We start from the raw sequence: 27,017 nt of genomic DNA, 5'->3' as shown, positions 1-27,017 counted from the left end.
AATATACATATATATAGAGATAAATGTGCACGGAATTTGAAATATATTGGGAAATTTCTTAGAAACTACTTATTTATTGGCAATAAGCTGACCTACTGCTGACCCCAAGATTGGCTTTGACTTCATTGAGCGCTTTTATTTCGTTTTTTACTCTAGAATTTAGTTTCCCGAAAACGGAAGACTAAACAAGGAAAGTTTACAAGATGCTAAAAGGGAAGAAACAATAACTCCGACGTCTTAACTTTGTTTTCATTAAGAGCTCTCTATGTTCCTCCTGAACACAGTGAACATTCAGGTTGAATGTTCACTGGGAGGTGCCAAATCCTCCCCCCATCCCCCACCAATCGTTTTAAGAAATCCACATGGTTACCATCACAAACATTCTGGGAACATTATGAGGCGACGCCCTTCACAGCCAGTGGAAATGCACTCAGAATGCTTTTGATAAGCACTGTTTCTAAATATTTTTTTGTTTCATTTCCATTTTAAAATGATTCTTAACATTATTTTGAGTTATTCTTATAACATGCTACTGATGCATGATATCCCTCCAAAATAATCGATGAAATCTGCAAGAGAAAAGATGTAAAAAGCTGCCTCCAGTGGCGTCTAAGGTGTGAAAGGAGGTCACACCAACAGAGAACATCCAGAGAAGTCCAGCTGATGTGTGTCGTTGTGACATCTGAAGTCCAGCTGGCAGACACTGACCAGCTGTTGGAGGCGCGGATGAGTGTCTGAACTGTATGCGTACAGTGACATCTAGTGGCCGTGTTTGTAAACTGCGCTTAGAGTTCTCAAAAAACAGCTCCTCTATGTCTTCCAGGGTTCCCCACAAAGCAGTCTAACATAATGTATCTTAGTGTAAGATACATTTTAACAAGAACGTACAAGAAACATAATTGGAAAATAAATTGCGAACGGGATAAAGACAAAGTTTTTCCCTCTGCGCCTCCCGTAGTCGTAGTAAAAACATGGCGTCGGATAGTGATAACGAAGAGAGCTTCGTGAATTACGGGACTCCACTTGAGCCTCTAGAAGAAGGTAGACAACTTTTTATTTCGAAACCTTGATCATAGAGCTTCGGCACAAGGCCGTTTCATGTTTGTAATTGTTGTAGTAAGCGTCATGTCGCGACACAAGCCTAACGACGAGCTAGCTTACGGCTGGATTTAAGGTGTTAGCTTTCCCGTAATCTCACGCCCGACTTCTTCTAAAACTTTGCACGTTTATACTAATCGATGGAATTCTTTTATTTCACTTATTTGATGATAGCCACTGTTTTACTCTTAACATTAGCGATTATGTGTAAGAAATCAATGGGAAAACCAAGAAGAACTTGAATAAACATCGGCACAAACGACTATCTTAGTTGGGCCGGAAAAGCTGTTGACTTTTCTGCGTGTGTATTTCAGACGAGCCGCTAAGGAAGCCCGTTCCACTGCATGAACAGACGGTGAAAGATGAGAAAGGAAGGTACCAGCGGTTTCATGGAGCCTTCACTGGTGGCTTCTCAGCCGGATACTACAACACTGTGGGGTCCAAGGAAGGTCAGTGATGGTGATGATGATGATGATTATGGTGCCGACGGCTGTGTGGTACACTTGAGTATAATTTTTTTTAATTCCTACAGGTTGGACACCCTCTACCTTTGTGTCATCACGACAACAGAAGGCTGAAAAGCAGTCTGCCCGACCTGAGGACTTCATGGATGAGGAGGTTTGGAGTTTTCATTCATATGTTCATGTGATGAAGTCCGCTTTGAAATGCATTTTCCACTGTTAGTGTGTGAGGTTAATCTGTATGTATAGTAGTAAAGTTATAAACGCTGCAAGGAAAATGTTTTGAATGCATTCAACTTGTGTTACGGGACTGACTGCTGGGTTTTCATTAAGTAGCGTATCACGATTAACTGTTTCTTCTGTGAAATAACTATTCCAATCGATCTGTATTACATGGAGCGCGCATAAGCCATGGTGGGTTTTGTGCTCTTAGTCAATTGTCCCATCGCAGTTTTGACTTATTAGTCGAGCAATATTATCATGGTGACGTTGTCTCCCTCCCTTGTGCTAGGACTTTGGTGAGCACGGCATCGCGCCCCATCATATCACCACCAGCTCGGAGTTCTCATCCGGACGCAGAGATGAGATACGCGACAAAGCTCTGGCTGTCATGGCTCAGACATCCATCATTGCTGGAGACATGCTGCTGGAGGAGCTCATCGCTCCTGCTAGGTAGGCCAAGCCCCCATGTAGAGTAGCCTCTTCGTTTTAAGCCACACCTTCACTTCCCCCTCAGCTTCACTAACAGTCCCATTTTGTACCTGTAGCTTCACCTGCACAATTACCTTGACATTCATCCAGACTCCTGGACCTTCAGTTTCACCGTCTGCCCCACTCTCCTCCACTATCCCCTCCTCTGTCTATCAGGTTGTCCATTGGCATGGAGCTGCTGAAGAAGATGGGTTGGAAGGAGGGGCAGGGTGTCGGGCCGAGGGTGAAGAGGAAGCCCCGCTCCCAGCGGACAGGTACCTTCAACACCATTTGTGTTTAAAAAATTAAAAAGGCACAGATATTAAACACTTATGAGTATTTAACCCAGAAGTTAGGCTAGAAGAATTATTAATTTAGGACTAAACAAATCTGTATTTCGGACTGCAATTGTTTCAAAGGTCAGATTGCTGATGTGTTGTTTTTTTTTTCCTTTTTCTTTCCTTCAAAAAGTCTTTGTCAAAGTCAAAAGTTAAATTCTTTGAGGACATTCCACCTTCCTTTCCTTCTGAGAATTAAAATCAGGTAATTCCGATGTGTTTATAACAGCGGCTTCTGTTTCTCTGTCTGGGCAGATGGAGCCAAAATGTATGGGTGTGCGTTGCCCCCTGGTGGCTCGGAGGATTCTCAGGTGTGTTAAACTTTGGTTTCAAACTTTAAAATTCAGGCGGAGAGGCATTCGGATACATCTGGACACCAGCGTTCCCAGGTGGCCATTCATCCAGTAAAAAAGATCTGACCATTAGATATATAATGCTCATCATTACCTCAAATATTTTTATCGTTTTAAGAGAAATTCATTTTTGTGTACGTGTAGCTTCAATTTTTTATATTTGGGATATTTTTCTGGCATTTTAATGCCTTTTTTTTCCTTGACCAATTTTCTGCAAATTTTTAAATAAAAATCTTAATACTTGTATTGTGTCAAATAGTTCCTTGAAATGTTGAAAGCAGATTTTTTTTTACTGATTATGTAGGGAATGAATCTGCGTCTTGTATTAACCTTTACATGAACATGAATGTTGTCAATAATGACCTCCTACCCTGGCAGGATGAAGATGATGAAGAGTTTGCTCCGGAGAATGTGACTTACGCCCCCAAAGATGTGATCCCTATTGACTTCAGCATCCGGTCTGGGGTCAGGGGTCTGGGCTACAGTGGTTTGGACCCAGGGCTGGCGCTGCAGGGCCGAGGAGCCTCTGAACACATCAACCTGTTTGACCCCCACTCTGCCCCTAGCAGAGGGCTGTTTGGAGACATTCAGGGGGTTTCACGGCGGAGAGGGGGTGTGGCGGGACAGGTGTGTGTCCCGACCCATTGGTGGTTTAGGGGAGCTAAACCTGTGACCTTAATTTGACCTCTGACCTGCAGGCATTCGGGGTGGGGGCTCTGGAAGATGAGGATGAGGACATTTATCAGAGAGATAATATGTCTAAGTACGACACTGTGCTGGGAGGGGAGGAGCCAGGGGACGGCCTCTATGGCTGGACGGCGCCGGAGGAGTACAGGAAGAAAGGTAATCTTCTTGGAAATGCCTGGGAAGTTTTGGAACATAAAATGATAGTAATGACTTTCTTAAGTCATTCACGACTTAAGAAAGACTTATTTATAGTTTATCACGATCACATGTTGTTTGTTCTGGAAATAAAACTCCAAAAATATACAATGACGTCTTTACAGGCTGGCAGAGAACAGCCATTTTGTAAATCTTTTGTAATTTCTTGTTATGTTTCATGTTATTTTGTCTGTTATTCGCTATTTTCTTTCTTCATACATTTATTTCACACACTTGTTTTTGTATTTTGTTGTTTAATTATATGTAAATATTATACACAGCTTCTTTTGGTAATTCATGGATACATTAAATCTTTTTATCCACTTCTCAGTGCAGATTTTCTGATACTTCCCCAATGACTCATTAATTGAGATAATAATAATAATAACATAACGAATTGTAATACAAAAAGAAACGTCAGCTGTCTGAAGGCACTGATTATCGTAGTTTATAGCTTGCTGTTATACAGATCATTTGGAAGTAGTGTGTTGTCTTTCAGGCCGCAGCAGAGAATTGACATATTTGGGTAAGATACTGGAAGGCTTTACTTTGGCCCAGAAACCCCCCGAGAAGAAGGAGGTGAGTCGGGTCTTCGTAGTTGTTGCCGCTCTTCGTCCGCCATGGCTAGTGTTTTTTTGTCCCTGCAGATCTTCCCCCCGCCTGTGCTGCCACGCAACTACCGTCCGGTCCATCGGCCCCGCTTGCCCATCGACGTCTCCAGACTAACAGGACTCAGTACTGCTCTGACCGAGGCCTTGAAGGCATCCAGGGGTCACATGGTCCAGGAGAAGACAGAAGATGCTGGAGGAGGAGGACGGCACCAGCTGGACTCTAACCACCGGAGGTCACTGCTGGGAGAGGACACCCTGCAGGGTAGTAGTCATAACCGTTCGGCCCCTCTGCAGCCTAAATCAGACTCTGAGCCTTGATTGTCACGTAAAATGTCTGATAAGATTAACTTTATAATACACTGATTCAGATATTTTGGTTTAAATGTCTTAACGCTTCCATATTTCTTTTAATTTAGTCCAAAATTTCTTGGAAAAAAGTCGCTTTTTTTATGCCACAGATGAACCTTTGCTTTGTGGATTGATAAGGATATTTTTACCAGCTTCTTGGGGTCATCATTTTGCAATGTTGTGATTTCTGTTAATTTTTCAACTCATTCCCCTTCAAAATTTATTGTTTTAATTTATTTTTATAGATTATTGTTGTTTTAGTATATATTGATATCCACATGGATACATTATTTTTTAAAACATCTTTCTCTGTGTTGTCCTGACAAGCTGACACAGCAGAGACACTCTTGTTTGGTTACAAACCACACCAGAAAGTGTCTTTCTTTATATCTTTGTATTTGTTGCATAAAAGTACAAGTGATTAAATGAATGTTTGTTGCAACCAATCATACGTTCCTTTTCAGGTCCCAGGTCAGTTATGGAGCTGCTAAGGCCTCAAGATCGAGAGCGACTGCTCAGCCTCCGCACCACCAACAAACTCTCTGCTCCGAGCCCCCATCCGACGCAGGTGCCAGCAGGAGAGTCGCCTCTCCCCAGCTCTGCCTCCATGCCGTCACTTCAACTACAGCAGGACGCCCTTGCGGCGTGGAAGGGCAAGACCTCGACGCAGGCGTTCAAGCCGTTCACAAAGAACCCCAGCAAGCAGGCAAGATACGAGCTCTACCTTAAACTCCTGCAGCAGGGACAGACAGGTGAGACGCCTTCATGCCTCATCAGAACATCTCTGTGACACATGAGCCTTAACCCTCCGCATCTTCTCTCAGATGCCCTGGAGCAGAGCATGGACCCTACTATGACTGAGTGGGAACGCAGCAGGGAGCGGGAAGAGTTCGCCCGGGCCTCCATTCTGTTCCGGCCCACCTCGTCCTTCCTGTCTACCCGCTTCACACAGGCCAAATACCTGGAGGACGAGGACATCCCGGAGATCAGCAGCCAACAGGAGGTGAGACGTCATCAGAAAACCTAGAGGTGGGGAAGGGGGGGAGACCTGGAATTCATATTTATGAAGGGAAACATCAAATGTCCTGGTTTCTCGACTGTTTTCTCACCGGCCGTCAGGATAACAGCGAAGACAAACAGACCCCCAGCAAGGTGAAGGTGTTTGGAAAACTGACGAGAGAGACACTGGAATGGCATCCTGACAAACTGCTGTGCAAGAGATTTAATGTGCCAGACCCCTACCCTGGGTAGCGTATACACACACACTCACACAGGCACACAACGACAGGACATCTTGACTGTCAAGCAGAACAGACTGAACGCACGACTGTGTCCTCAGCTCAGGGACGGTGGGGCTGCTGAAGGTGAAAAGGGACAAGTTCTCAGTCTTCAATTTCCTGTCAGTGACAGAGAGCGGCGAAACCTCAGGTAGCCCCCCTGCCCCATTTCCACATCTACAGACACAACCTTTGTGAGTCCGGTCGACTGGAGGAGGTTCTTCTCTTCCCCATCAGGCCCGAAGCCTCTAGACCCCGGCAAAAAGTCTCGGTGGGACGTGTCTGACCAGAAAGAGGAGTCCAAGAAGGACAATGACCCGTTGAGTCATATGATAAGTACAGTGAGGAGCCAGGCATCGGAGGCCAAACCAGACACACCCGCTTTACCAGCCCCTCCCACAACTAGCAAAGGAGACAGCAGAGCTCAGGTATCATGTCCAGGGAATGTATCTTTTTAAAAATATCCTTTAATGCGAAACCCATTTAGATAATTTTCACTGAAGAACTATGAGGTTAGTGGAGCTGAAGGAACCTGTTTCTGCAGGTAAAGCCAGAGGAGAGCAGCTCCAACAGGAAGAAGGGAGGAGACGAGGAGGAAGAGGAGGAGGTGGAAGAAGAGGAGAGTCGGCCTCCTATGGATCTCTTTAAAGCCATCTTCGCCAGCTCTGACGACAAGTCCTCATCATCTTCAGAAAGTGGGGAGGAGGAAGAAGAGGAGGGGAAGGAGGAAGAGGGAAAGGTCAACTCAGAGCCATTCAACCTCTTCAACATCCCCTCGACCTCGGTGACTACCACCTCAGTGACTACCACCTCAGTGACCACCACCGCAGTGACGTCAACCTCCTCAGCACCAAGCAGCCAGAGTAAAAACATCTTTCATTACTCAAATACACTTCGGACTTAGTCTTTACATACTGTATGTTTTGACTCCTTTTTTTTTCATTTTTTTTCAAAGTACAAGAGCAAATTTGTCAGAAAAATTATTTCTGCATTTTTTCAAGCAATCTGTCTGATTTCAGATAAGGGATTTAAATATACTTTTTTTTTTTTGACTGTAAGGCAAAGCAGTAAACTTGGGGCTGTAGGCATCAGTTCACTGTTGCATTCCGGTCGTCAGGCAAACTGAGTCAGCTATGCTGCCTTGTACTTCTCTTGCAGCTGCTGTTTCTATGGCATCGCAGGAGGCGGAGGAGTTTGGTCCTAAGCTGCCACCTCCGTCCGCTGCTCCAGGTGAGTCCTGCGTTTTCATTGTCAGCGGATGGACAGTTTCATGACATCAAATAAAGAAGTTAAATGATTCTTCTGTTGTTCCCTGTTCAGCCAGAGGAGGCGCCACTTCCCTCTTGCCTCCCAGCCAGGAGGACAGAGCCGGCAGGAAAGACAAGAAGCACAAGAGCAAGAAACAGCACAAACACAAGGAGAAAAAGGTAGGAAGCTGGTCTAAACTGGCATTTGGAAGTTGTCTGGTCAAAGTCTTGATAGTTGTTTCTTTTGTTGATTAGAAATTTATCTGATTGTTTTCAGAAGTCAGGAAAATTGACAATAAATTACCTTAATATCAGCAAGCTTCTATGTATAAAAACAATCACATCAAATGCTGATAATGACGACCCACATATCTAATCTGAGAAAAGCAATTACCTTACAGTCAAAGAAATAGGCTGTTTCCTTAAAACTGGCATGAAATATGCCTCAAAATGGAACAAAAAACTATGCACTTCATAGAAATTCCCTATGAATTACGAGAAAACAAAGTTGGGAATAAAAACACTTGAAAAATAAATAACTACGTGATCGGGCAAGCAGCTATGGTCAGACTTGGGGATGACTTGTTTCTGCAGAAGAAGAAACACAAGAAACACAAACGCAAAGGGGGGAAGCAGCAGAAGAACAAGAGGGAGGAGTCAGACAGCAGCTCACAGGAAGATGAGGTCGGCGGACGACTGACGCCAGAGGAGCTGCTGAGGAGGTTGGTCAGCTGATTCCAGATTGAGGGTCTTTTATTTGCATGTTGGAATATTTGTGCTTAGTTTTCTTCCTTGATTTGATTAAAAAAACCTTAACGATATTAGCTAAAAATCTGTACAAGATAATATTTTCTAAACTATTTTAAGATGCTTATAGCCTCAGCAGAACAATTTAAATTAAACTTCAAGCATGTCAAACATTAAAAAATAATTTGTTTGCAAAAAAAACTTCAATCCCACTAGATTCAACTCAAAGAAAATCCTACCAGAAAATCTGATATTAGGATTTTTTTTTACTTTTTAAGGAAATTGTGAGAAACTGAAAATCACCCAGAATTTAGATATGCAAGTAGCAACCTGTCTCAGTATTTTTTGTATTTTTGTTGTAATTTTACAAATTTGACATTCGTGAATTTGCTTTGATATACAGAAATGAGCAAGGGAGGCGAAAAAAAGGCAACAAATCAACAACAAACTTGCACCACAAAAAGAATTTGAAATTAAACAATAAAAACTCAACTCTCACATTTTTTGTTAAACTTTTAAGCTTAAATGAGAAACTCAATATAAGATATAATATTTAAAGTAACAATGATAACGGCTCAAAAAGCAAAAGTCGTGTGAGTGAAATGTGATTTATTTACTTATTTGTTTATTTTTTGTGTGTCTCCAGACTGAAAAGTGTTAGATCCCAGCAGATGTGGTGAAGCAGCAGGATGCAGTGACATTCAACCTCTTGGAGACTCTGAAACTTATTATGCTTTGACCTCAGTGTCCTTTGACTTTGTTTTTATGAATGAAAGTAAATTAACTGTGAAATGAAGCATGTTCACTTTCATTTAAACTTTGTGACTCAGATCACTGATCAAGCTTTCTATTATTTCATCACATTTGTTATGTCTGAAACGTAATGAACAGACTTCTAAAACATTAATATGAAAATCTTTTTTTTTTTTTTTTTTAAATACATTTGAATAGGAGTGAGCTAAACATGGGCAGATAGAGACATTAGACAGATGCTCTTCTCGGCTCAGTATTTTGAACTTCAACTCAGTCTTTGGCTCAGTCAGACTTAAACCTCTTAAAAGTCACTTTTATTTTCAGCTGAATTTATCGAGCTCATTCTAAAAATGACAATCAGATCTCTAACACACTTGTACCGTCTACTATGGTGTGTTGAACATGTATTCCAAGATTTAGTGATTTATACAGGTACTCTATATCTTAACTGACCCTTTGCTTCTGCTTGGTACGCATGTGTTCCAAATCACTGCCCTGCTGGTGTGTGAGACTTCACCTCTTTCAACCGTGGATTGTGAGAATGCGGCGCTGACATGATGCAGACGCTCAAGGCGGTGAAGTTAACAATATCACAATTTACTGAAAGGTAGAATCACCTTCATAGTCGAGCCTCTGTCTGAGACAGTGAAAGCCAAAGCAACCGTGTTTGAACAACCGACACCCTCAACAAGACAGCGCTCAAGTTCTGCAGCCGTAAAGTGTAGAGCTGGTGTACTTGCAGGAAAGTCCATGATAACCTTTCAAAGGTCACTGACTGATGATGGCACTGGAGACTGACAGATGCTTTTGCAGTGGCACTGTGTTTCGTGTGATGATGTCACAGCTTGATGTGTCAGTAGGTGCTCTGCAGGCAGCGGCAGCCGCAGCCGGCAGGACACTCGTCCTGGCGGCGGAACCAGTCCATCATGTGACTGGTGTGGCCGCCATGGCCGCAGCTCAGGCAGAAGTTGGAGGATCCCCGTACGGCGACGTGACACACAGCGCACTGGAAAGTCAGCCGCTTGCAGACGGCGCACTGTGTCCCACGCGCCTGACTGCGGCAGTGACAGCAGTACACACCAAATTCTGCGAGGGAAACATGGTTTCAGAGGGTTGAGGGCAAGAGGTGGACACGTGTGAGGATTCACATACCGATGCCTTTGTGCGGTTCCGGGGGGCAGGAGGAGAACTTGAGCACGTCGGCACGTTTCTCCCTCAGACCCCAGCGGTACAAGATTTCCCCATAACACTTCTTGAAGTCCTCAAATTGTAGGGAGTTGGCCGGGTCCAACAGTCTGGATAGGAAGTGACATCATACTGACATCATACATCCACACTCAAGCCCACTTTGTTTCTTGGTCTGGCAAATTAATACTAAAGCCCTCTGTTGTGAAATTACACACACACACACACACACACACACACATATATATATGTATATATAAATTCAATTAAGTTATGAAAATTATTTTCATGATTATAAAATAGCAGTCAATGAAATTCAGACTCTTGAAGAGGCATGAAGAAAATTTAAAAAAAGTGTTTCATTTGAAAATTTTCATGAGAAATTTTCAAGTGACAAAAATAATAAAAACCTGTTTAGTTTGAGATTGCCCAATTTACTGTTTAGACAAGTCACTGACCCCATATTGGCCGTAGTAAGAAGTGAATATTGACAGAAGCACTCTTGTTGATAATAACAACAATGCTTACTATTATTATTATTATTACAAACAGAAGTTCTGAACTATGTTAAATAGCTAAATCCAAATACACTTCTAGCTGGTTACCCAATGACCACACAAGAGGCTGTAACACTACTTTGAAAGGCCCTGTCTTAGATAATACATACAGTATTATTTTATTATCAATGTATGTATTTTACTTAGATTTATAATGTTAGAGCTAATATAAGTAAAAACATTGACATTTTATGAGTGGAAAATAATATTCTTGTCTTTGTCATGCAGTTTCTTTTTACTTTTCTGCTCATTTTAAGTATGATTTCAGTCAAATAAATACTCAGTGAATGCAGCATTAAAACTATATTTTGTTTGTTCTGTGCTTAGCAGAATTATCGTCCACAGTGATGGATGGTGGGTCAAGTCAAAAATCAGTTGTAGCTAGTTTGCCTCTGATCTGTGACCCTCTGTCACCTCTTGTTCATATCGTGCTGTTCACGCTCCCGTTCCCGGGGGTCGCTATAACCCTGGTTGCCATAGCGATACTCATCGGGTGAGGGCTCACCCCAGGGATTTGTGTGATCCTGGTCTCGACCTGCAGAGGACAAACACACGCACATACATACAAAGGGGAATGATGTAGTAACATTGGCCAATGGTCAGGAAGTTTGAGGCGGCGCTGTGAGTCTCACCTGTGTTCCAGGTTCCTGCATTGATGGACTCAGATGTGCTGGAACATGAGCCAGATGTGACGGAGCTGGATGTGAAGCTCGGCTGCAGAAAAAAAAACAACCCACACATCATGAAGCCATGAAATGATAACTTGTTACAACTACAGGTTTACATCTAATGAACTGCTAAGACTTTAAACCAATGAATGACTTCAAAACTTCAGCAAAAACTTGCAGGACAGCAAGTGGCCTGACGATCTTTCTACCCCTGAGAGTAAATGACAAGAAAATCAGCAAAATAAAATATGTAATACAGTATCCATTAAATAAAATATGACAGAACTTCACTGTTGTACTATCCCTTGTCAGTCATTTGAAAATATTTACACTTTTACAAGAACTTAAATCGGACTTTTACATCATTGAAGAATTAGAAGAAATGTGACCTCAAAAAAAAAAAAAAAATGAGATAATACATTTTGCAATACAAACCCATCAAATGACTACGGGGTACATTTAAAGTCAGATCAATGAAGAGTGTGACAGTCATAAAAGATGGCAGCGGTAAAGTGGACGGCCCACAGTGATTTGGCGTACGTAGTGTGAATGTGGCAGTTGGAAGGTGGCAGTCCGGGGCTGGGCAGAGCCATACATGTAGAAGCAGTCAGGTGACGCCTGAGGTCTAAATACACTGCACAACATGGCCAAGGTCTGAACATCACTCATCTGACTGTAATGATCCAATCTGCGGCACAAACACACAATGCTATGAGACATACACGTACACTCTGACATACAATATATTCTTAAAGGTGGGAAAAGGAGCTCACAGCGTCTTCAGCAAGTGGCGCCCAAACGGATGTCTAGCCCAAGGTGTCTCTGAGTCCGGGTCTGAGTCTGGACTCAGATCCTGACTGGTGGCAGCAGATGCCAGAGCCCATACCTTTGCACACACATGCACAAACAACAATTTAGTTTCCAGACCAAAGAAGAAAAAATAGTGGGTTATGTTGTTAAATGATATGATAATATCACCTCCAAAAACCACTGTTTAACTGATGGAAAATAGGACTGTTACCTTGGCAACGTCCCGGCGCCCTGCTGCTAGAGCTGCTGCTGCATTTTTCTGACATGTCTCCTGGATGTCATTTATGTTCAAACTGACAGAAAGAAAAAAAAAAGACTCCTCAGACTTTCAATATGCACGCCAAAAAAGACCAATCCACAGTTCTTTCTGGGTCACATGATAAAACAGGAAACAGGCTATCAGACTTTTTAATTCCTCTTCCCTCAGCTGCAGGGAATCTTCAATCTTTGTAGTTACTGCTAGCAGCTAAGACAATTTATATTTCATTATATTTCTTATTCTTCCTCCTTTCCACTATTATCTATTACTGTTATATTTTTACTTGAAACTCTGGCACAACAATTTCCTTCGGGATTAATAAAGTTGTTCTCATCTCATCTCATCTCATCATCTCATTAAACATGGTTACTAGTTTCTATCCTCTCTCCTCACAAAATAATAGAGCTTGAATTAGACAAAGATGGGGCAGGGCAAAACGGTGTTTAGAAAACAAACAGACAAATAAACATGGCTTAAGTGGCCTCCTGGTGGCATTTGGAAGAGAATGTACAACGTTAAAGTTCCACTTTAGTGCCCTAAAGAATGAAAGAGCATGGTTATATTACTACCTACTACTACCTACTACTACCTACAAAACTTCTTGTTTATTATTTGGAAACAAAGTTGTTGTTTTTTTATTTCATATTTTCTAAAACTTTTTAAAGTGTGAATTCAATCTCCTTTTTAACATTTTTTTTTGCACTTAATTCTATTTATTCTATTAATTCTATTCTACTTAATTCTACTTGCGGTAACATGTTCATTTTAATGTACTGGTAAATGACGGTGATCTCTACTCATGTTTGGTGTTTTATTTTTTGTCGATCTTCAGCTAATTTTTTGAGAATTTGAAAGAGCTTTTCATCAAAAATAAGAACATAAATAAAAGCAGTTTTATCAGAATTTGTCATGTTTGGTTCATGTTCTTATAGTTACCTGTTGAATTTTCACTGATTTTATTGCTAATTTACTCTTAGCATGTTTTCAAGAAGTACCCAAAATAGATAAATGAATAAAGCATTCAGCAGGCTAGTCTTTCTCATTTCTGTTGTTTTTTGTTTTTAAACTCTATACAATAAAAATTGCTCAAATAGGTAGTTTCTAATCTGACATGTAACTCTCCCCCAGGGCTTTGTGGACCGGCAGCAGGCAGGAGATTTCCTGGATGATGACCTTCCCTGCCAGCTTGATGGGCCTTGAACCGTAATCCATCCCCTCGCGTTTCGTCTTGAACCGACGCGATTTCTGGAGGACAGAAAGACAGACAAAAGAAGGGGGAGGGGGTGGGACAGCGGGCCCGGAGGACAGGAGACCACCTGATTAAAAGTGGTCTTGAAATAAATTACTGACAGAGGGATCCCACTGCGAGACATTCTGACATCACAGTCTGGAGGTTCTCCATCACGGGCACAGACATCTTTAGTCAAAAAATATTATCAAACTGTCATGATCATAGTAAGATTGTTCACATTTCAGCTGAAAAAGCAAGAGAGCAACAAGTAAGTAAAGTTAGTGAACTAAAGCCAGAATCACCAAACTGGAAACACAAGAATACGTTCTTACCTTTTTTCAAAGTAGTTCTTTTGTTTTCATATTTACTGTCCTTATTTGGACGTAATATGTAAACCAGCTGAAATACTTTTTTGTTTAACAGCCTGGAAAATCAATTATCTATTTAGATTCTGACCAGCGGGGGCCATTGTGAGCCTAGTGAGGATATTTTGGAAACTTTATATGATTAAAAAAAAAGGCAAATCCAACCATATTTCAATTAAAAAGGAATTCACAGGTGCCTTTACAGGAAGGCAACCCACTTTTGCAGAAGATTATACATGATTAGAATACTTGTATTCTACCTCTTATTATGTGATGATGTAATTTCTTGGTAATAATCTGTCAAAAAAAAAAATCTCCTGGATTGTTTGCATGCTTTGTAAAGTCTCAATGGACAATTTATACCAGTAATCCAATAAATCAGCATCTCAGTAATGCTATTTCCTGCTAAAAGTAATTTCTGAACTGGATAGCTGTAAACCTCTGAAATTCTGCTATCATTTCCTGATTGTTCCTTAAAAAACTTGACCCTTCGAGTTTTATAACACCCGATGTTGGTTCACAGAGATGGTGTGAGCACTGTTAGTTCTCTCTTTCTGTTGCCCAAAAAGCTGAATTACCTTTGATAAAGAAGTTAAAAAAAGACTCGAGAAAACTTCAGCAGTTAAGAAGTAGCGACAAGAAAGTACCTGCGTGTTAGTGAAGATTAAGAGATGAAGTGGGAAGTAAATTCAACTCTGCATCCTGATTGTGACCAGGAAACTGAAACTAGCAATATTTAATTGTGATATATTCACTATTCAATAATCCACTAGTCAACCAGTCACAATTGATTGAGTGTCACTAAAAGCAATGTGTATCTTCCTGTGGAGAAAAAAAAATCACAAGTGGTCCAACTCTAACAGAGCCCGATAAGAAATGTTTGGTACATTTTTAATGCTGATTTAATGTCATTTTATATGTTCCTTGACTGGAAAAGAAAAAACTCAGCGTTTCAATTTCTGATCAGAACTCAACATCGGGACACAGAGCTCCATCTGGCATTAAATCAGAGGGGAGGCCAGACGGAAGGGGGAGTGAGGAGGACTGAAAGATTGGGAAGTCCTTAGAGAAGGCGGGAAGATGGAGGCAGAGTTTAATAGATGACAGAGCTCAGTACCGGCCAATCACAGAGGGTTTGGACAGACCAGCGACGGGAGGCAGAGATTGGGAGCTTCTGATTGGAGGAGAATAGAAGGAAGAGGGGCCCACAGCCGTAGGGAGGACAGATGATTGGCCGGAAACACAGAACGAGACATGAGTTGGTGACGTTGTGAATAAAGGTTTAACCTTTGAGATGCTGCTGAAAAAGGCCGATAAGAGACGCAGAGCACCACCAGCTGCAGTACTAAGGGGGGGCACTGGGGTCTTATGTGACCTTCTAGTACCACACAGATGGGTTGGTTGGGGTGATGAGGGGCGGGGGTCTGATACGCAGCTTCCTGGCGCGGACTGAGCAGAACATTGTGGTCTATGGTTTTCACCCAACCTGTAGTCTGTCACCCCTCCCCATCCCTGGTATCAAGGACAAGTTCAGACTCCTGGAGGACAAGCGGAGGTTGAACCTCAAGTTTGTCTGGCAGGCCCGGGGCAGGCTGGGACTTTCTCAAGCAGCCTGATTAACATTGAGTGGCCATAGTGGGTCTCTGATACCAAAAAAAAAAACCCCTTGTCACTTATTGCTAGTGTTGAAGATCATATAAGCACTGTTCCCTCTAAGCCATGCGTTTGCACAATCGCGCACTGCTCAAGCGTTATCCGCGCACAACGAAGCTGAACTGTAAATGAATTAAACACATCTATTTTATTTACAGTTCAGCTTGGATTTTATTTTGTGCACAGAATAGATTTGCTGTGCGCGGAGAACGTTGGAGCAGTGCGCGATTGCGCAAACTCGCGACTTAGAGGGAACAGTGCATATAAGGAATCTTTTGAGGCTCAGCGGCCAGCACATTGACCCCTCTCAGGAGATGGGGAATGTTGCATCCGTTCCATGGATGCATCCAAACTACAGGTGGTATCAGACGGTGCTACGATAACAGCAGATACAGCACACTTAATGTAAAAAAAAAGGTCTAGAAATCCATGTTCTCAGTGAACATCTGGTTAAATCCTGGAGAAATGGAGAAATGAAAAATACAATTTTGCAATTTACGCTCAATACAGGATAGTTGCAGTAATACTTTGACAAAAAGGTATCCCCTGTTCTATAGCTGCTTTGCTCTGAAGTCTGCGGGGAAAAGTCAATCAACATCATACTGGTAGTTCCAAAATCAGACCACTGGGAAAATTTTCATCGCCACCTGGCCCTTACTGTATCCATGCTCATCTGTTACGCTGGTTCCTCACCAGCCGCTCACTGAGTCTTGATGATCATGGTGGTTTTTCTCGCACAACGAATGCCTTGTTCAGTCCCCATAAAACACGAGAAACTGTTTTCGATGCTAATTCGACCTCTTTTAACTTTTTGAGAGTGATTCTTAGAAAACACACAGCAGGCTATGGGGGAATTGCCTGTTTTAGGCATGAATGTGTAAGTTTGGTTTTGTGTGTGTGTGTGTGTGTGTGTGTGTGTGTGTTTGCGCTCGTGCCTCACCCTTTCCTTGTAGTAGAAGGATGAAATGGACACAGTATCTTTGTCTGAGCGGGTTGGGCTGCCACTGTAAAGCCTCAAACCACTTTGGGACTCTGAACGCATCTTCATGGGGGTCAGCACTCCACTATGATAAGCTGAGAGTGCAGACAGGGACCTATAAGGTGCACGCACATGCACACACACACACACACACACACACACACACAACTAAGAAACAAAATTTATAACCTATGTTTGTATTTCTACTCCAAGTCCCAAAATCAGGCTCTACAGTTGAAAAAGGGGCTATGAAAGTAAAAATGTAAGATTACACATCCTAAAAACCTGCTGAAAAGGACAAATCAGATCTATCAGAAAATCATTTTAAAAAGGCCCATCGCTGCTCCATGTTCATGTGAGCTTTACCTAGGGGTTGGCTCAGTGGGTGGAACAGAACGGTGCATGGTGATTGGTCGTGTGAAGTAAACCAGACAGCCGGTCCCACAGAATCGAGCCCCTGATGTCCGAGGGAAGGGGATGTTGGCGTCCTTGAGAGAAAAGAGATTGGATTGCGTTCTAGTGCCTTTTCTTTTCTTTTCTTTTCTTTTCTCCGAAACAAAGTGAAATACATGTAAATGCTCAAAACAACATGCCAGACTGAATGAGTATTGATTGAATTTCACTTTGTTTATACTAAATCAGCCATATTTTCATCTCCATGTTTCTGTATCTCCTGTAAAAAAAAAAAATAGATGAAAATAAACCTTAATGGGATGATATATACTTTTTTCCACCAGCAGGAAAGAAGTGAACTTCCAAACTAAGTGGGGCTCACTGGAGCCCCTGATGGCCACAGAAAGAAAGGCTTTCTCAAGATTGGTATCCAAAACAAAATGTAATTATGGTATTGAATATCCGACAGCAGAAAATTAGGCGTTCAGGTACCTGGTAGGAGCCGTAGGTATTGGTGACTCGGGGGAAGGCCTGCAGGGCCGGAGTGACAGGGTTGGAAAGAATGAAGGGGCCAGAAGCTGGACCGTCCTCCTGTGTCTGACAAAGAGACACACACACACACACACACACACACACACACACACACACACACACACACACACACACACATGCAAAATCACTCTCAGATCAACAAATTTCCATCAAATGATTTACTGTTAAATGAGTGAAACATTTTTTGTGTGCTTATTTGCATCACCATGTCAGACTCCAGGCAGGACACCAGTTGCCTAACACAAGGCTCCAGGCAGTTCTGGTTCCTCTTCACTTTCTGCAGTGACATGTCTGACAGAATCTGAACACAGACACATACCGTTTGCTCACATTCTCACCTTAGGGAACACAAGACACAGAAACTCTCCATCCTCAGACTTACAAGAATAAATGCACACTAAACCCAAACACCTCAATGATTTTCTTGTTTCACATTGAACAAAATCATCCCTCACATTCGCTGTCGAGTCATTTCCATCATATCTAGATGTTGCTAAATGTCCAGATGTCTTTTTGGTTATATCAAACACATTTTCAAGCGGTTCATTGCTGATGTTTAAAACAAATTTCAAAGTAAATTAATGTTTTATTTTATAGAGTAATTCCAATTTACAGCTGAATATTGTCATTAATAAGTTAATATTTCTTCACATCTTTGGCAAATTGTCAACTAGTTTTCGTATGATAAAAAACTTTCTGTCTTTTGAAATATGAATATCCCATCATATCCCATACTTTAAATATATATATTTTTTATTTGTTATTTCTAATGTAATTTTCAATTCACGGTAGAGTCTCTATTTCTGAATAATTTCTGGACATTTTCTGGTAACTAATAAATTGTTTTTGTTATAATTTAATAGAATTTCGTTTTTTTTTTAATAATTTATGGTAGATTTTGTTAAATTTCAATGAAAACCTTGTTTTCTTCAGACACAACCAAAGGGACTTGAGATCTATATATCAGACTTTGAAATGCCCGAATAACATCTAAGATATATGTTGTTATATTGGTGTTGAGATTGGGAATGGCGTGAAAGAGGTCTCACTCTGTACATAAATATGACACATTTCCTACTGAGAGAAATCATGGCATCTGACCTTGTGGATCTTGGACTTCATGGCAGAGGGGATGTTTGTTGGGTAGACAAACTGGAAGGTAGGGGCAGCATTGTTGGGGTACTGCGGTGGGAACTTGACAACTAGGTTCACCTGATGGGTCCCGAAGTGAGCAGAGACCACACAGCTGCAGTTCACAGCGTCCATCTGTATACAAATGTTAGTATGATTAGCATCAACTCTTGCTATGAGGTACAGTCAGGTCAATAAGTATTTGATCTCTCTGTGATTTTGCGAGTTCTCCCACTTTGAAATCATGGAGGGGTCTAAAATTTCCATTATTGGTGCATTTACACTGTGAGAGACAGAACAAAAAAAAAAAAAAAAATCAGAACTAACATTGTATGATTTTCAACAATTTATTTGGAAATTACAGGGTCAAATAAATATTTGATCCCTTGCTTATCAGCCAGATTTCTGACCCTCAAATACCTCTTCCTCTGCTTTTAAAGAGTCCAACTACATTCTACACGTCATTAATACACTCATAATTAGGTAGCACCTATTTGAGGTTGTTAGCTTTGTTAAAGACACCTGTGCACCCCACAATCTGTCAAAAGGGTAGCAGCCAGAGTGAGAAAAAACAAACAGCTGTCAAAAGACACAAAAAGACAAAATTGTTGACTTTCACAAAGCTGGAAAAGGCTACAGAGCAATTGCCCAGCAGCTTGGTGAGAAAAGAACAACTGCTGGAGCCATTGTCAGAAAATGGAAGAGGCTAATGCTGACTGTCAACGTCCCTCGGACTGGGGCCCCACGGAAGATCCATGGGGTCCTCGGACCACCGTCTCAGAGGCTATTATCAATAATACACTGGGACGTAATGGTTCAAAATCATGCATCACACGGAAGGTTCCCCTGCTTAAGTCAGCCCATGTCAAGGCCCATCTGAAGTTTGCCAGGGACCATCTGGATGATCCATAGGAGTCATGGGAGACAGTTTTGTGGTCAGATGAGACCAAAATGGAAGCTTTTGGTCTTAACTCCATTCGCCATCTTTGGAGGAAGAGGAAGGATGAGTACCATACCTACAGTGAAGCATGGGCATGGAGGTACGCTCTGGGGGAGTTTTGCAGCACAGGGCGACTGCACTGAATTAAAGAGAGGATGAACGGGGCAATGTACTGTGAGATATTGGGCAAAAACCTCCTTCCCTCAGTCAGAGCGTTGAAGATGGGGTGGCTGGGTCTTCCAAAATGACAATGACCCAAAGCACAAAGCCAGGAAAATCAATGAGAGGCGCCATAAGAAGCATATCAAGGTTCTGGAGTGGCCCAGCCAGTCTCAATACTTAAATCCAATAGAAAATCTTTGGAGGGAGCTGAAACTATGTGTTGCTCAGCGACAGCCCAAAGACCTGAGAGATCTAGAGAAGATCTGTAAGGAGGAGTCGGCCAAAATCCCTGCTGCAGTGCAAACCTGGTGAAGACTTACATGGACCATCTAACCTCTGTGTAATTGTTAACAAAGGCTCCTATACCAAATATTAAAATTGTCTCAAGGGATCAAATACTTATTTGACCCAGTAATTTACAAATAAATTGTTAAAAAAAAATCAATATGATTCCCGATTTTTTTTTTTTAGATTCTGTATCTCAGTGAAAATGCACCAACATTGAAAGTTTTAGACCCCTTTGTGACTTCTAAGGTGGAGAAGTTGTAAAATCACAGGGGGATCAAATACTTATTGCCCTGACTGTATTTCACTTACATTTCTTAGACATGTTTTCAGTCAATGTCTGATTATATTTAAGTGCTTGCAAATGTTCGTGTAAATTCAAATTTTCAGATCTTCTATTCCTTTCAGCATCACCACAGCAAATCATCACTCTCAGTCTGACCCTATTCTCTGTATTATCTTATCTCATAACTCATGTTCTCTCACTCCATACATAATCAATTTCAGAATAACAACTGGTAATTTTCAAGTATGTGGGGTAACCATTCATGTAAATTTTTACCTTATTTTCAAGCAGTTTTCCAAATATTCTTATGATAGAATCTAATGCATCACATTATGGTTTTCTTTTATCAAACTTTCAAATAATTTCCCATTAAATTTAAAAAATGTCTTGCAAATTTGATGCGCTGTTTTTTGTGATTAAAAAAAATCAATTAGAATGTTTTCATTTTTTTTCCATAGGTTCTTTTTCAAGCAGGACACCAATGACACATACCTCCACATTCACGTTCCTGATCTGCAGGTTGACCAGGGAGAATTCTTGCTGCAGTGTCTGAGGTAGACCTGACCCCGCTGCCCCCCCATCATGCCGGATGCCAGAAGTCAGAGTGCCACCTGAATCTGAGCAACTGGACCCATTAGTATGCAGCAAAAAAATTAAACACGTGTGTTATCTTGTAATCGTTGGCAACTTTGAGTGCTTAACTTCTTCACTTTTACAACAATCACTAATGTGACTTTCAAAGATAAAGTAAGATTCGTCCATTTTGGACAGCAGTTGAAAAGGTCACTTACACAGATTGTGTAATAACAAACATGCTGACCATTATGTATGGTGTGTGATGATTCTTAATTTATTCATGTTGTTTTTTTGGAAATTTTCAGATCACTTTTTTGGATAATATCAATTCTACTTAAAAAATCTTCTCGTCTTACAAACTAATATCTTTTGTTTTTTTTTCTTCTTTTCATCTCATTGATGTTGAACCAGTAATAAGTTTGTCTAACAAACATGGTCGTTGGCGCAAATGGTCCAAAACCTGAGAGGGTCGGCTTTTGTCGCACGGGATAAAACTCACCCTGAAGCTGCTGGATGGACAGAGCCTGCTGACCATCTGGTTCCTGGGACGTCAGATTCTTTTCTGATTCCATCAGCTCCTCCACTGCATCGCTCGCACACAGCTGCGCAAACATACCCAACACACACACACACCCAATGTCAGGTTAGCGGCTTCAAGAGGCGGGGATCATCAGGCATCCCAGATCACATACTAACCCTCTGAAGCTGGGGATCCACCCTCCAGATCCTCAGGGTCTGGTCTCTGGACCAAGTCACCAACTGGAAGTCCTTCCACCCTGCACACAAAGGACCTACCTGAACTTAAACACTTGAAACACTTTGGCAAGCTAAAGAAAATCAGCAACATATGCGGCCAGCTAATGAACAGTGACAGGAAGAGGAGGAATCCATGTTCAAGAAGTTGCTTCTAAAAGTGTGAGCGACATGGTTCTGGACCTTCCTTCTGCGGCCTCCACTGGAACTCTAGCACCACATCGTCGTGACCCACGAAGGCATGAACGGGACTGTTGAGGTCGAGTGTGCTCCACAGCAGTAGGCTGTTCTCCCTCCGGAGTTGAGGAACCATCACTGTGACCAGGCCGTTAGAGAAGGGCTGCACACACACACACGCGCGCGCACATGCGTGCGCGCACACACACACACACACACACACACACACACACTGACTAATGGAACTCATGGAATTTTGTGTTGATATCTTACACCCCAACTGATAATTAACAAATTGCAAAATGTGTTAGGATCATAATTTTTTTATTGGTCAAGACCTGAGATCTCTCTGCTGACTGACAATTTGGCTCTTATAACCTGATCAATACATTTGATTGAGTTATGGCCTTACAGTTCCAGGATGTGCTATAGCTAAAGGTGTCTCACCGTGTAGCGGGCCTTCCACACAGGCACCTGGCATGACAGGATGTTCAGGTACTTCCTGGGCTGCCGGTAGTCCCAGAACTAGGGACAACAACAACACACACATATATATATATATATATATGTATATATACACATACATATAATATACAACAACATATGCACACATTTACAGGTCAAACAGCAGAGTCGACATTTCACGCCTCAATTTATCAGACTTGTGTTTAATCTGACATGTAAGAATGTGTGCGATAATATTTCAAAAACATATGAAAATCAAATTAGTTAGTGACAGGATAGAAAAAATTGACCAGACAATGTTTAAAAATCACCAAAATGGTGATACATTGCCTGTGACTGCTGAGAAACTAAAGAATTGTTGGTGAGTTCAGGTGTAGCTGAGGCCCCTCACCCTGACAGAGTTGTCCTGGCTGGATGTGGCGAGGATAAACTCGTTGTCTGGGTGCCAGTCAAGGCCATGGATCTTGGACAAATGAGCCGCCACATATTCGGATGCCGTGTTTGGCTTCTGCTCACAGACACAGTCGGATAACCTTCAGCTAAATAATAATTCACAGATCAAAATTCTAAAACTTGCTTGCTAATGTACTTTAGTACTAAACTGAGCATGAGCTTGAAAACACTGAAGGGGATTCTCTTAATGTTAAGGTCTATTATATTGCAAGAAAAAAACTAAAATGATGTCAAAATGAGCAAGAACAAAATATGGGGAAAAAAAATGAATGAAAAAGGGGGAAATGAATTTTACATTAAAAAATTCTTACAGAAGTACAGCAATAAAAAGCCAACAATCATCAGACTGATGTCAAAACTGGAAAAAAGACAATTAAAAAATGAAATACCATTTCAGAATTTAAGGTGGAAAATGTCAATAGAATACAATTATTATATTTTTCATTATAAATCAAAAGTACATACATAAAATACCCAGTTGAAATTGTGCATTATATGATAACTGTTAATGTTTTTGTCCTGGAAGGGAAGGGGGGTGTTACTCACCCGTTTGTCCCAGATCCGAACATCTCCATCGTGGCTTGACGCCAGCAGGTACTGATTCTTCCTGTTCCATTTCACCTGGGATGCTCCGGCTGAGGCACAAAGTAGAGAAGTAGAGCAAGGATGCAGACAGTTAGCTTAACCACCAGAACTTTAAATTCAACATTTTCTTGGTTTGACCCTTTTTTATGTTCATCGCATAATGCTATAGTAATACAAAGGTATAGCTCAATGAGTAATTGATTAGCCGCTTCAGGTTTCAGTAAAATAAGAGTACAGTGATCCCTAACTATAACGCGGTTTACTTTTCACAGTTTGACTACTTCACGGATTTGCATCGTGCATTGTGTTCTGCATTCTGATTGGCTAAAAAGTCACTCCGCTTCTTCTCTGCCTGTGCGTCAATAACGTTGCAGTTTAATACGTACACGTACGTAAAACAGCTTGCCAAATTTACATTACGCACGTGCAAATTCTCTTGCAATTTCGAGTTTCTCTAAAACCCATAATGTTGACAAAACGCTCTGGACTGACAAAAGCTCCTGCGGCAGGGCCCAAAAGGCACCGAAAGATGCAGAAGTTAAACTTCTGGACATGCTAAGGGAAGGTAAAAGCTATGCGGCTGTAGGTCGGCATTACAGAATTAATGAATCTTCCATTCATTCCATAAAGAAGGAAGAAAAAAACACCTGAAATTTTTTTTTACATAATTGTAAAAAAAAAAAGAAGGTTTCTACTTCACGGATTTTGCCTATCACGGGTTTTCTTTTGGTACATAACCCCCGCGGAAAACAAGGATATACTGTACAGAGAAACAAAGGTATACTTATTCAATAGTATTGTGACTTGATGGTCTAGAAATGTAATGGGCTTGAAGCGAATTTGTGTTGAATTGTAATGGTATATTGATGTACTGTTGAGAGAAGTAATTATATAGTATGCAATAGTATACTCTTGCAATGGTTAAGTTTTGTGATGGCATTAAATGTACAAGTATAGCAATGCAGTGGTATAGTGTAAAATGAAGGGTACAATATTTTCAAGGAAAGCTCTTTCAGACTATTTCATGATGTGGAGAACTTGCTGAGTCATGCTAGCTAAGGTCACCAAAGGATGTAGATCTGATGTAAATACTCACCAACAGCAGAAAGTGCCACTGTAGGTTTCCGGGTGTCTCTGCCAACACAAACATGGATTCAACCAACACTATTTTTTTCACATTTTTTGAGCTAATTATTTACTCAGCACTGTTTTCTTTTTAATGTATTAATAATGTGTTTTAATTTACTGATTGGACTTTGGTTTGAACTAGAAAGAGAAAGTAGGAATTTGTAAGTAAAATGTGACATAGAAACAAAAGAAAACTTATATTCCCAATCATTTAAAATTTGTTTTGAGATCAGATTTGTTTTGAGTTCATTTTCCATTTGAATTTTTCTAAAACACCTGTTTCTGTGTTTCAAGCCTAATTTTTGTTTTTTCCCCAACAAATTCCCATAATAATCTGTGATTTGATCATGAAACAAACCAGTAAGCCTGTCGTCCACACTGAATTCCAGGACACTCACCTGGTGTCCCAGATGTAGATATATGTGTCCACGGAGCTGGTTACAAGGAGCTCTGGTTCAAACCAGGACCAGTCCAGGTCACTGAAACAGACACAATTACGAGTCGAAGCGCATGTCGTGGATGAATGTCGTGTTTGAGTCCACTCACCTGATGACTCGTGTGTGTCCCTGTAAAGACGTTTGGACTGTCCCGCCCCCATCCTTCCACGAATACAGATCTACCCGCTGGTTGCTCTAGGGGAGGACAAAGAAGACTGATCCCATCAGCTGACCCGTTGCCCCCCCCCCCCCCCCCCCCTCCCCGGATGCAAGACATCCCACCACCTAGAGACAATGAAATTTTCACTTCTTCTCAATCTTCCAAGAACAGGACATCCCAGGTCATCTGACCACCAGATGCTCTACCCCCTTCTGAATGCAAGACATGTCCACCCTGTAACTACAAGACATCAGGCTCTCTGAACTCACTGAGGCAGCGAAGATTTGAGCCTGAGAGCGGTGGGGGTTCCACTGCACTGTTCCTACATCCCACTTGCTCTGGCGTGCGATCTTCCTTGGAGGCTCAGATGGCACCTCCAGATTCACCATGTAGAGGAAACGCCGCCTGGTTTGAGGACATGCATTAGCATGTCAACATTTCACTAAAATGCTATGATCTCTGTTAACACTGATAGTTGGATGAAAAAAGCATAACGCAGTATGAACCTATGACTCACCCAGAGAGCACGGCGTTGGACCCTAGACAGTCAACGGACATGGCGGTGGCCTTGTGACAGAAGCAGAAGTGATAAGAATCCACAAGGAAACAATATGATAACACATTCTATTTTGATTTGAACATATTTTACTAAATTATTTTTTTATTTATATTTATATCTTTTTCCTATTTTGTAGCGCTTATAATTTGCTTAACTGAGATTATAGTTATCACGATTAAATTGTAGCCAATTACACAGCGCTTTAATGACCTGGTCCATCACTCAGCAGCAGATTTTAATACAGAGACAATACAGTCCTAATATAGTGAATATTTTTTTGTCAGACATATATTGTACTGTTGACTGCTGGATGCTCCAATGTGATAATGTGTTGGTATGTGTAAGGTTTAAGAAAAGACAAAGACGTCATTAAGTACGAGAGGATTTGCAAAAACATTACACGATGTTGATTTGAAACTACTTGAATGAATTCACTCATGACAGAAAAATTATGGTGAACACAGAAAATCAATAAGAGGAAATGTAAAAAATCTGCTAGAAAGTATTTTACATGTTAAAGCATTTCTCTATTAGTCAGCAATAAAGAAAAGTCATAAAATGATATCGACAAAGAATGGCGTGGAAATAACTTTGCTATACGATTAACGTGTTATCCCACGACAAATACTTTTCATGAACATATCTAACAAAGAAATCACTTTGAATTGGCCAGAAACTGTAAAACTAAACGAGAAAGTAGTTGAGAATTTAATAGTTTTATTTAAAATGCAAAAAAAAAGCAGACTAATAATATGGAACATTCATTGAGATCGTTTGTAATTAACAATGATAACGTTTGAGATTTTATTTCAGTGCTTGTGAATGATTATTAAGGCAGATTATAAAGGTGTAAGGAGCCAACAGAGGCCGTACGTCAGAGCTCTTCAGGTTCCGATTCGACCGGTTGATTTTGTCCATCATAATCAGATTGATTGGACTTATGACACCAGTGCATGCACAGAAAACCTGCTCGAATAAAACTTGTACAACACTGGCGTGAAACTCATCGGCTGCCGCGTTGTTTGATCTTATCAGCTTAAAACTTCAGCTTCAACTTAGATTCTATTGACAACTTGTGGAAGTTTTCGAGAGATATCATCAGCTTCGATTATTTCCGCTCCTTGCCCCAAAGCATAAACTTAATTTAGAAATACGATGCGGTTAAACTGACACTGTCGTGCTTCCGATGCGCCTAAGTGACGTCGTTATGTATGTTAAAGCTTTCTCCTCATGTTTACAATTCGGTCACGCCAGACTTCGACTTCAAACACACCTGAGCGTCCCGAAACTCCACCACCACATTCTCGCTGCTCCAGCGGGCCGCCATCTTTGTTCCTTTACCCACGACTGTCAACAAAGCGTCACGTGACTTCGATGACACCGGACGCGGTGCTTGTGCGTGAAAGTCAGCCAATCACGTGAAAGGGGTGCCTTATCCTTATTCTTCTTAAATATTTATTTCC

At 41.3% G+C, this 27,017-nt stretch overlaps 2 protein-coding genes across 4 annotated transcripts; one reads left to right on the top strand and one right to left on the bottom strand.

Moving 5' to 3' along the window:
* The first annotated feature begins 969 nt into the window (after positions 1-969).
* Positions 970-8,848, top strand: gpatch1 (G patch domain containing 1). The gene is made up of 20 exons (XM_086143763.1): positions 970-1,041; positions 1,413-1,547; positions 1,631-1,716; positions 2,071-2,231; positions 2,427-2,524; positions 2,843-2,898; positions 3,319-3,567; positions 3,639-3,783; positions 4,322-4,401; positions 4,470-4,695; positions 5,246-5,533; positions 5,606-5,784; positions 5,901-6,028; positions 6,121-6,209; positions 6,296-6,486; positions 6,603-6,921; positions 7,217-7,288; positions 7,379-7,485; positions 7,900-8,027; positions 8,699-8,848. Exons 1-20 carry the CDS (start codon positions 972-974, stop codon positions 8,730-8,732), a joined length of 2,841 nt encoding a protein of 946 aa, XP_085999889.1. The 5' UTR covers positions 970-971; the 3' UTR covers positions 8,733-8,848.
* Positions 8,849-9,097: 249 nt separating this feature from the next.
* wdr59 (WD repeat domain 59) lies at positions 9,098-26,913 on the bottom strand. Of its 3 annotated transcripts, none has more exons than XR_015105920.1 (27): positions 26,828-26,913; positions 25,513-25,562; positions 25,265-25,400; positions 24,945-25,030; positions 24,797-24,877; positions 24,367-24,404; positions 23,232-23,320; positions 22,624-22,740; positions 22,215-22,292; positions 21,774-21,930; positions 21,534-21,613; positions 21,337-21,439; positions 20,754-20,878; positions 18,559-18,723; positions 17,663-17,758; positions 17,398-17,502; positions 16,879-17,000; positions 16,474-16,627; positions 14,998-15,054; positions 13,396-13,529; positions 12,237-12,318; positions 11,989-12,101; positions 11,756-11,903; positions 11,180-11,261; positions 11,053-11,082; positions 9,958-10,100; positions 9,098-9,891 (listed from the first exon to the last, which is right to left on the bottom strand). XR_015105920.1 is itself a non-coding variant. In XM_086143761.1 (27 exons), the coding sequence occupies exons 1-27, from the start codon at positions 26,879-26,881 to the stop codon at positions 9,659-9,661; spliced, it is 2,949 nt and encodes a 982-aa protein (XP_085999887.1). In that variant the 5' UTR covers positions 26,882-26,913; the 3' UTR covers positions 9,098-9,658. The 3 variants fall into 3 exon arrangements, 2 of the variants coding, with proteins under 2 accessions (XP_085999887.1, XP_085999888.1); XM_086143761.1 differs by having other exon boundaries at positions 10,962-11,082; XM_086143762.1 differs by lacking the exon at positions 14,998-15,054 and having other exon boundaries at positions 10,962-11,082.
* Between the last annotated feature and the right edge of the window lie 104 nt (positions 26,914-27,017).

Source organism: Fistularia commersonii, chromosome 3 (genome assembly GCF_037954325.1).
Source record: "Fistularia commersonii isolate RoL2024-O1a breed Wild chromosome 3, RoL_Fcom_v1.0, whole genome shotgun sequence".
NCBI classification, from domain to species: Eukaryota; Metazoa; Chordata; class Actinopteri; order Syngnathiformes; family Fistulariidae; genus Fistularia; species Fistularia commersonii.
This window is presented reverse-complemented; position numbering and strand designations above follow the sequence as displayed.

Excerpts from the sequence above, each read along its gene's own strand:
- gpatch1 (XM_086143763.1), top strand. The coding sequence starts at position 972 with ATGGCGTCGGATAGTGATAACGAAGAGAGCTTCGTGAATTACGGGACT. Across the intron at positions 6,029-6,120 it reads GTGCCAGACCCCTACCCTGG|CTCAGGGACGGTGGGGCTGC; the intron begins GTAGCGTATACA and ends CTGTGTCCTCAG. Across the intron at positions 6,922-7,216 it reads CTCAGCACCAAGCAGCCAGA|CTGCTGTTTCTATGGCATCG; the intron begins GTAAAAACATCT and ends CTTCTCTTGCAG.
- wdr59 (XM_086143761.1), bottom strand. The coding sequence starts at position 26,881 with ATGGCGGCCCGCTGGAGCAGCGAGAATGTGGTGGTGGAGTTTCGGGAC. Across the intron at positions 24,405-24,796 it reads ATCTACATCTGGGACACCAG|AGACACCCGGAAACCTACAG; the intron begins GTGAGTGTCCTG and ends TTGTGTTGGCAG. Across the intron at positions 13,530-14,997 it reads AAACCCTCTGTGATTGGCCG|AAATCGCGTCGGTTCAAGAC; the intron begins GTACTGAGCTCT and ends TCTGTCCTCCAG.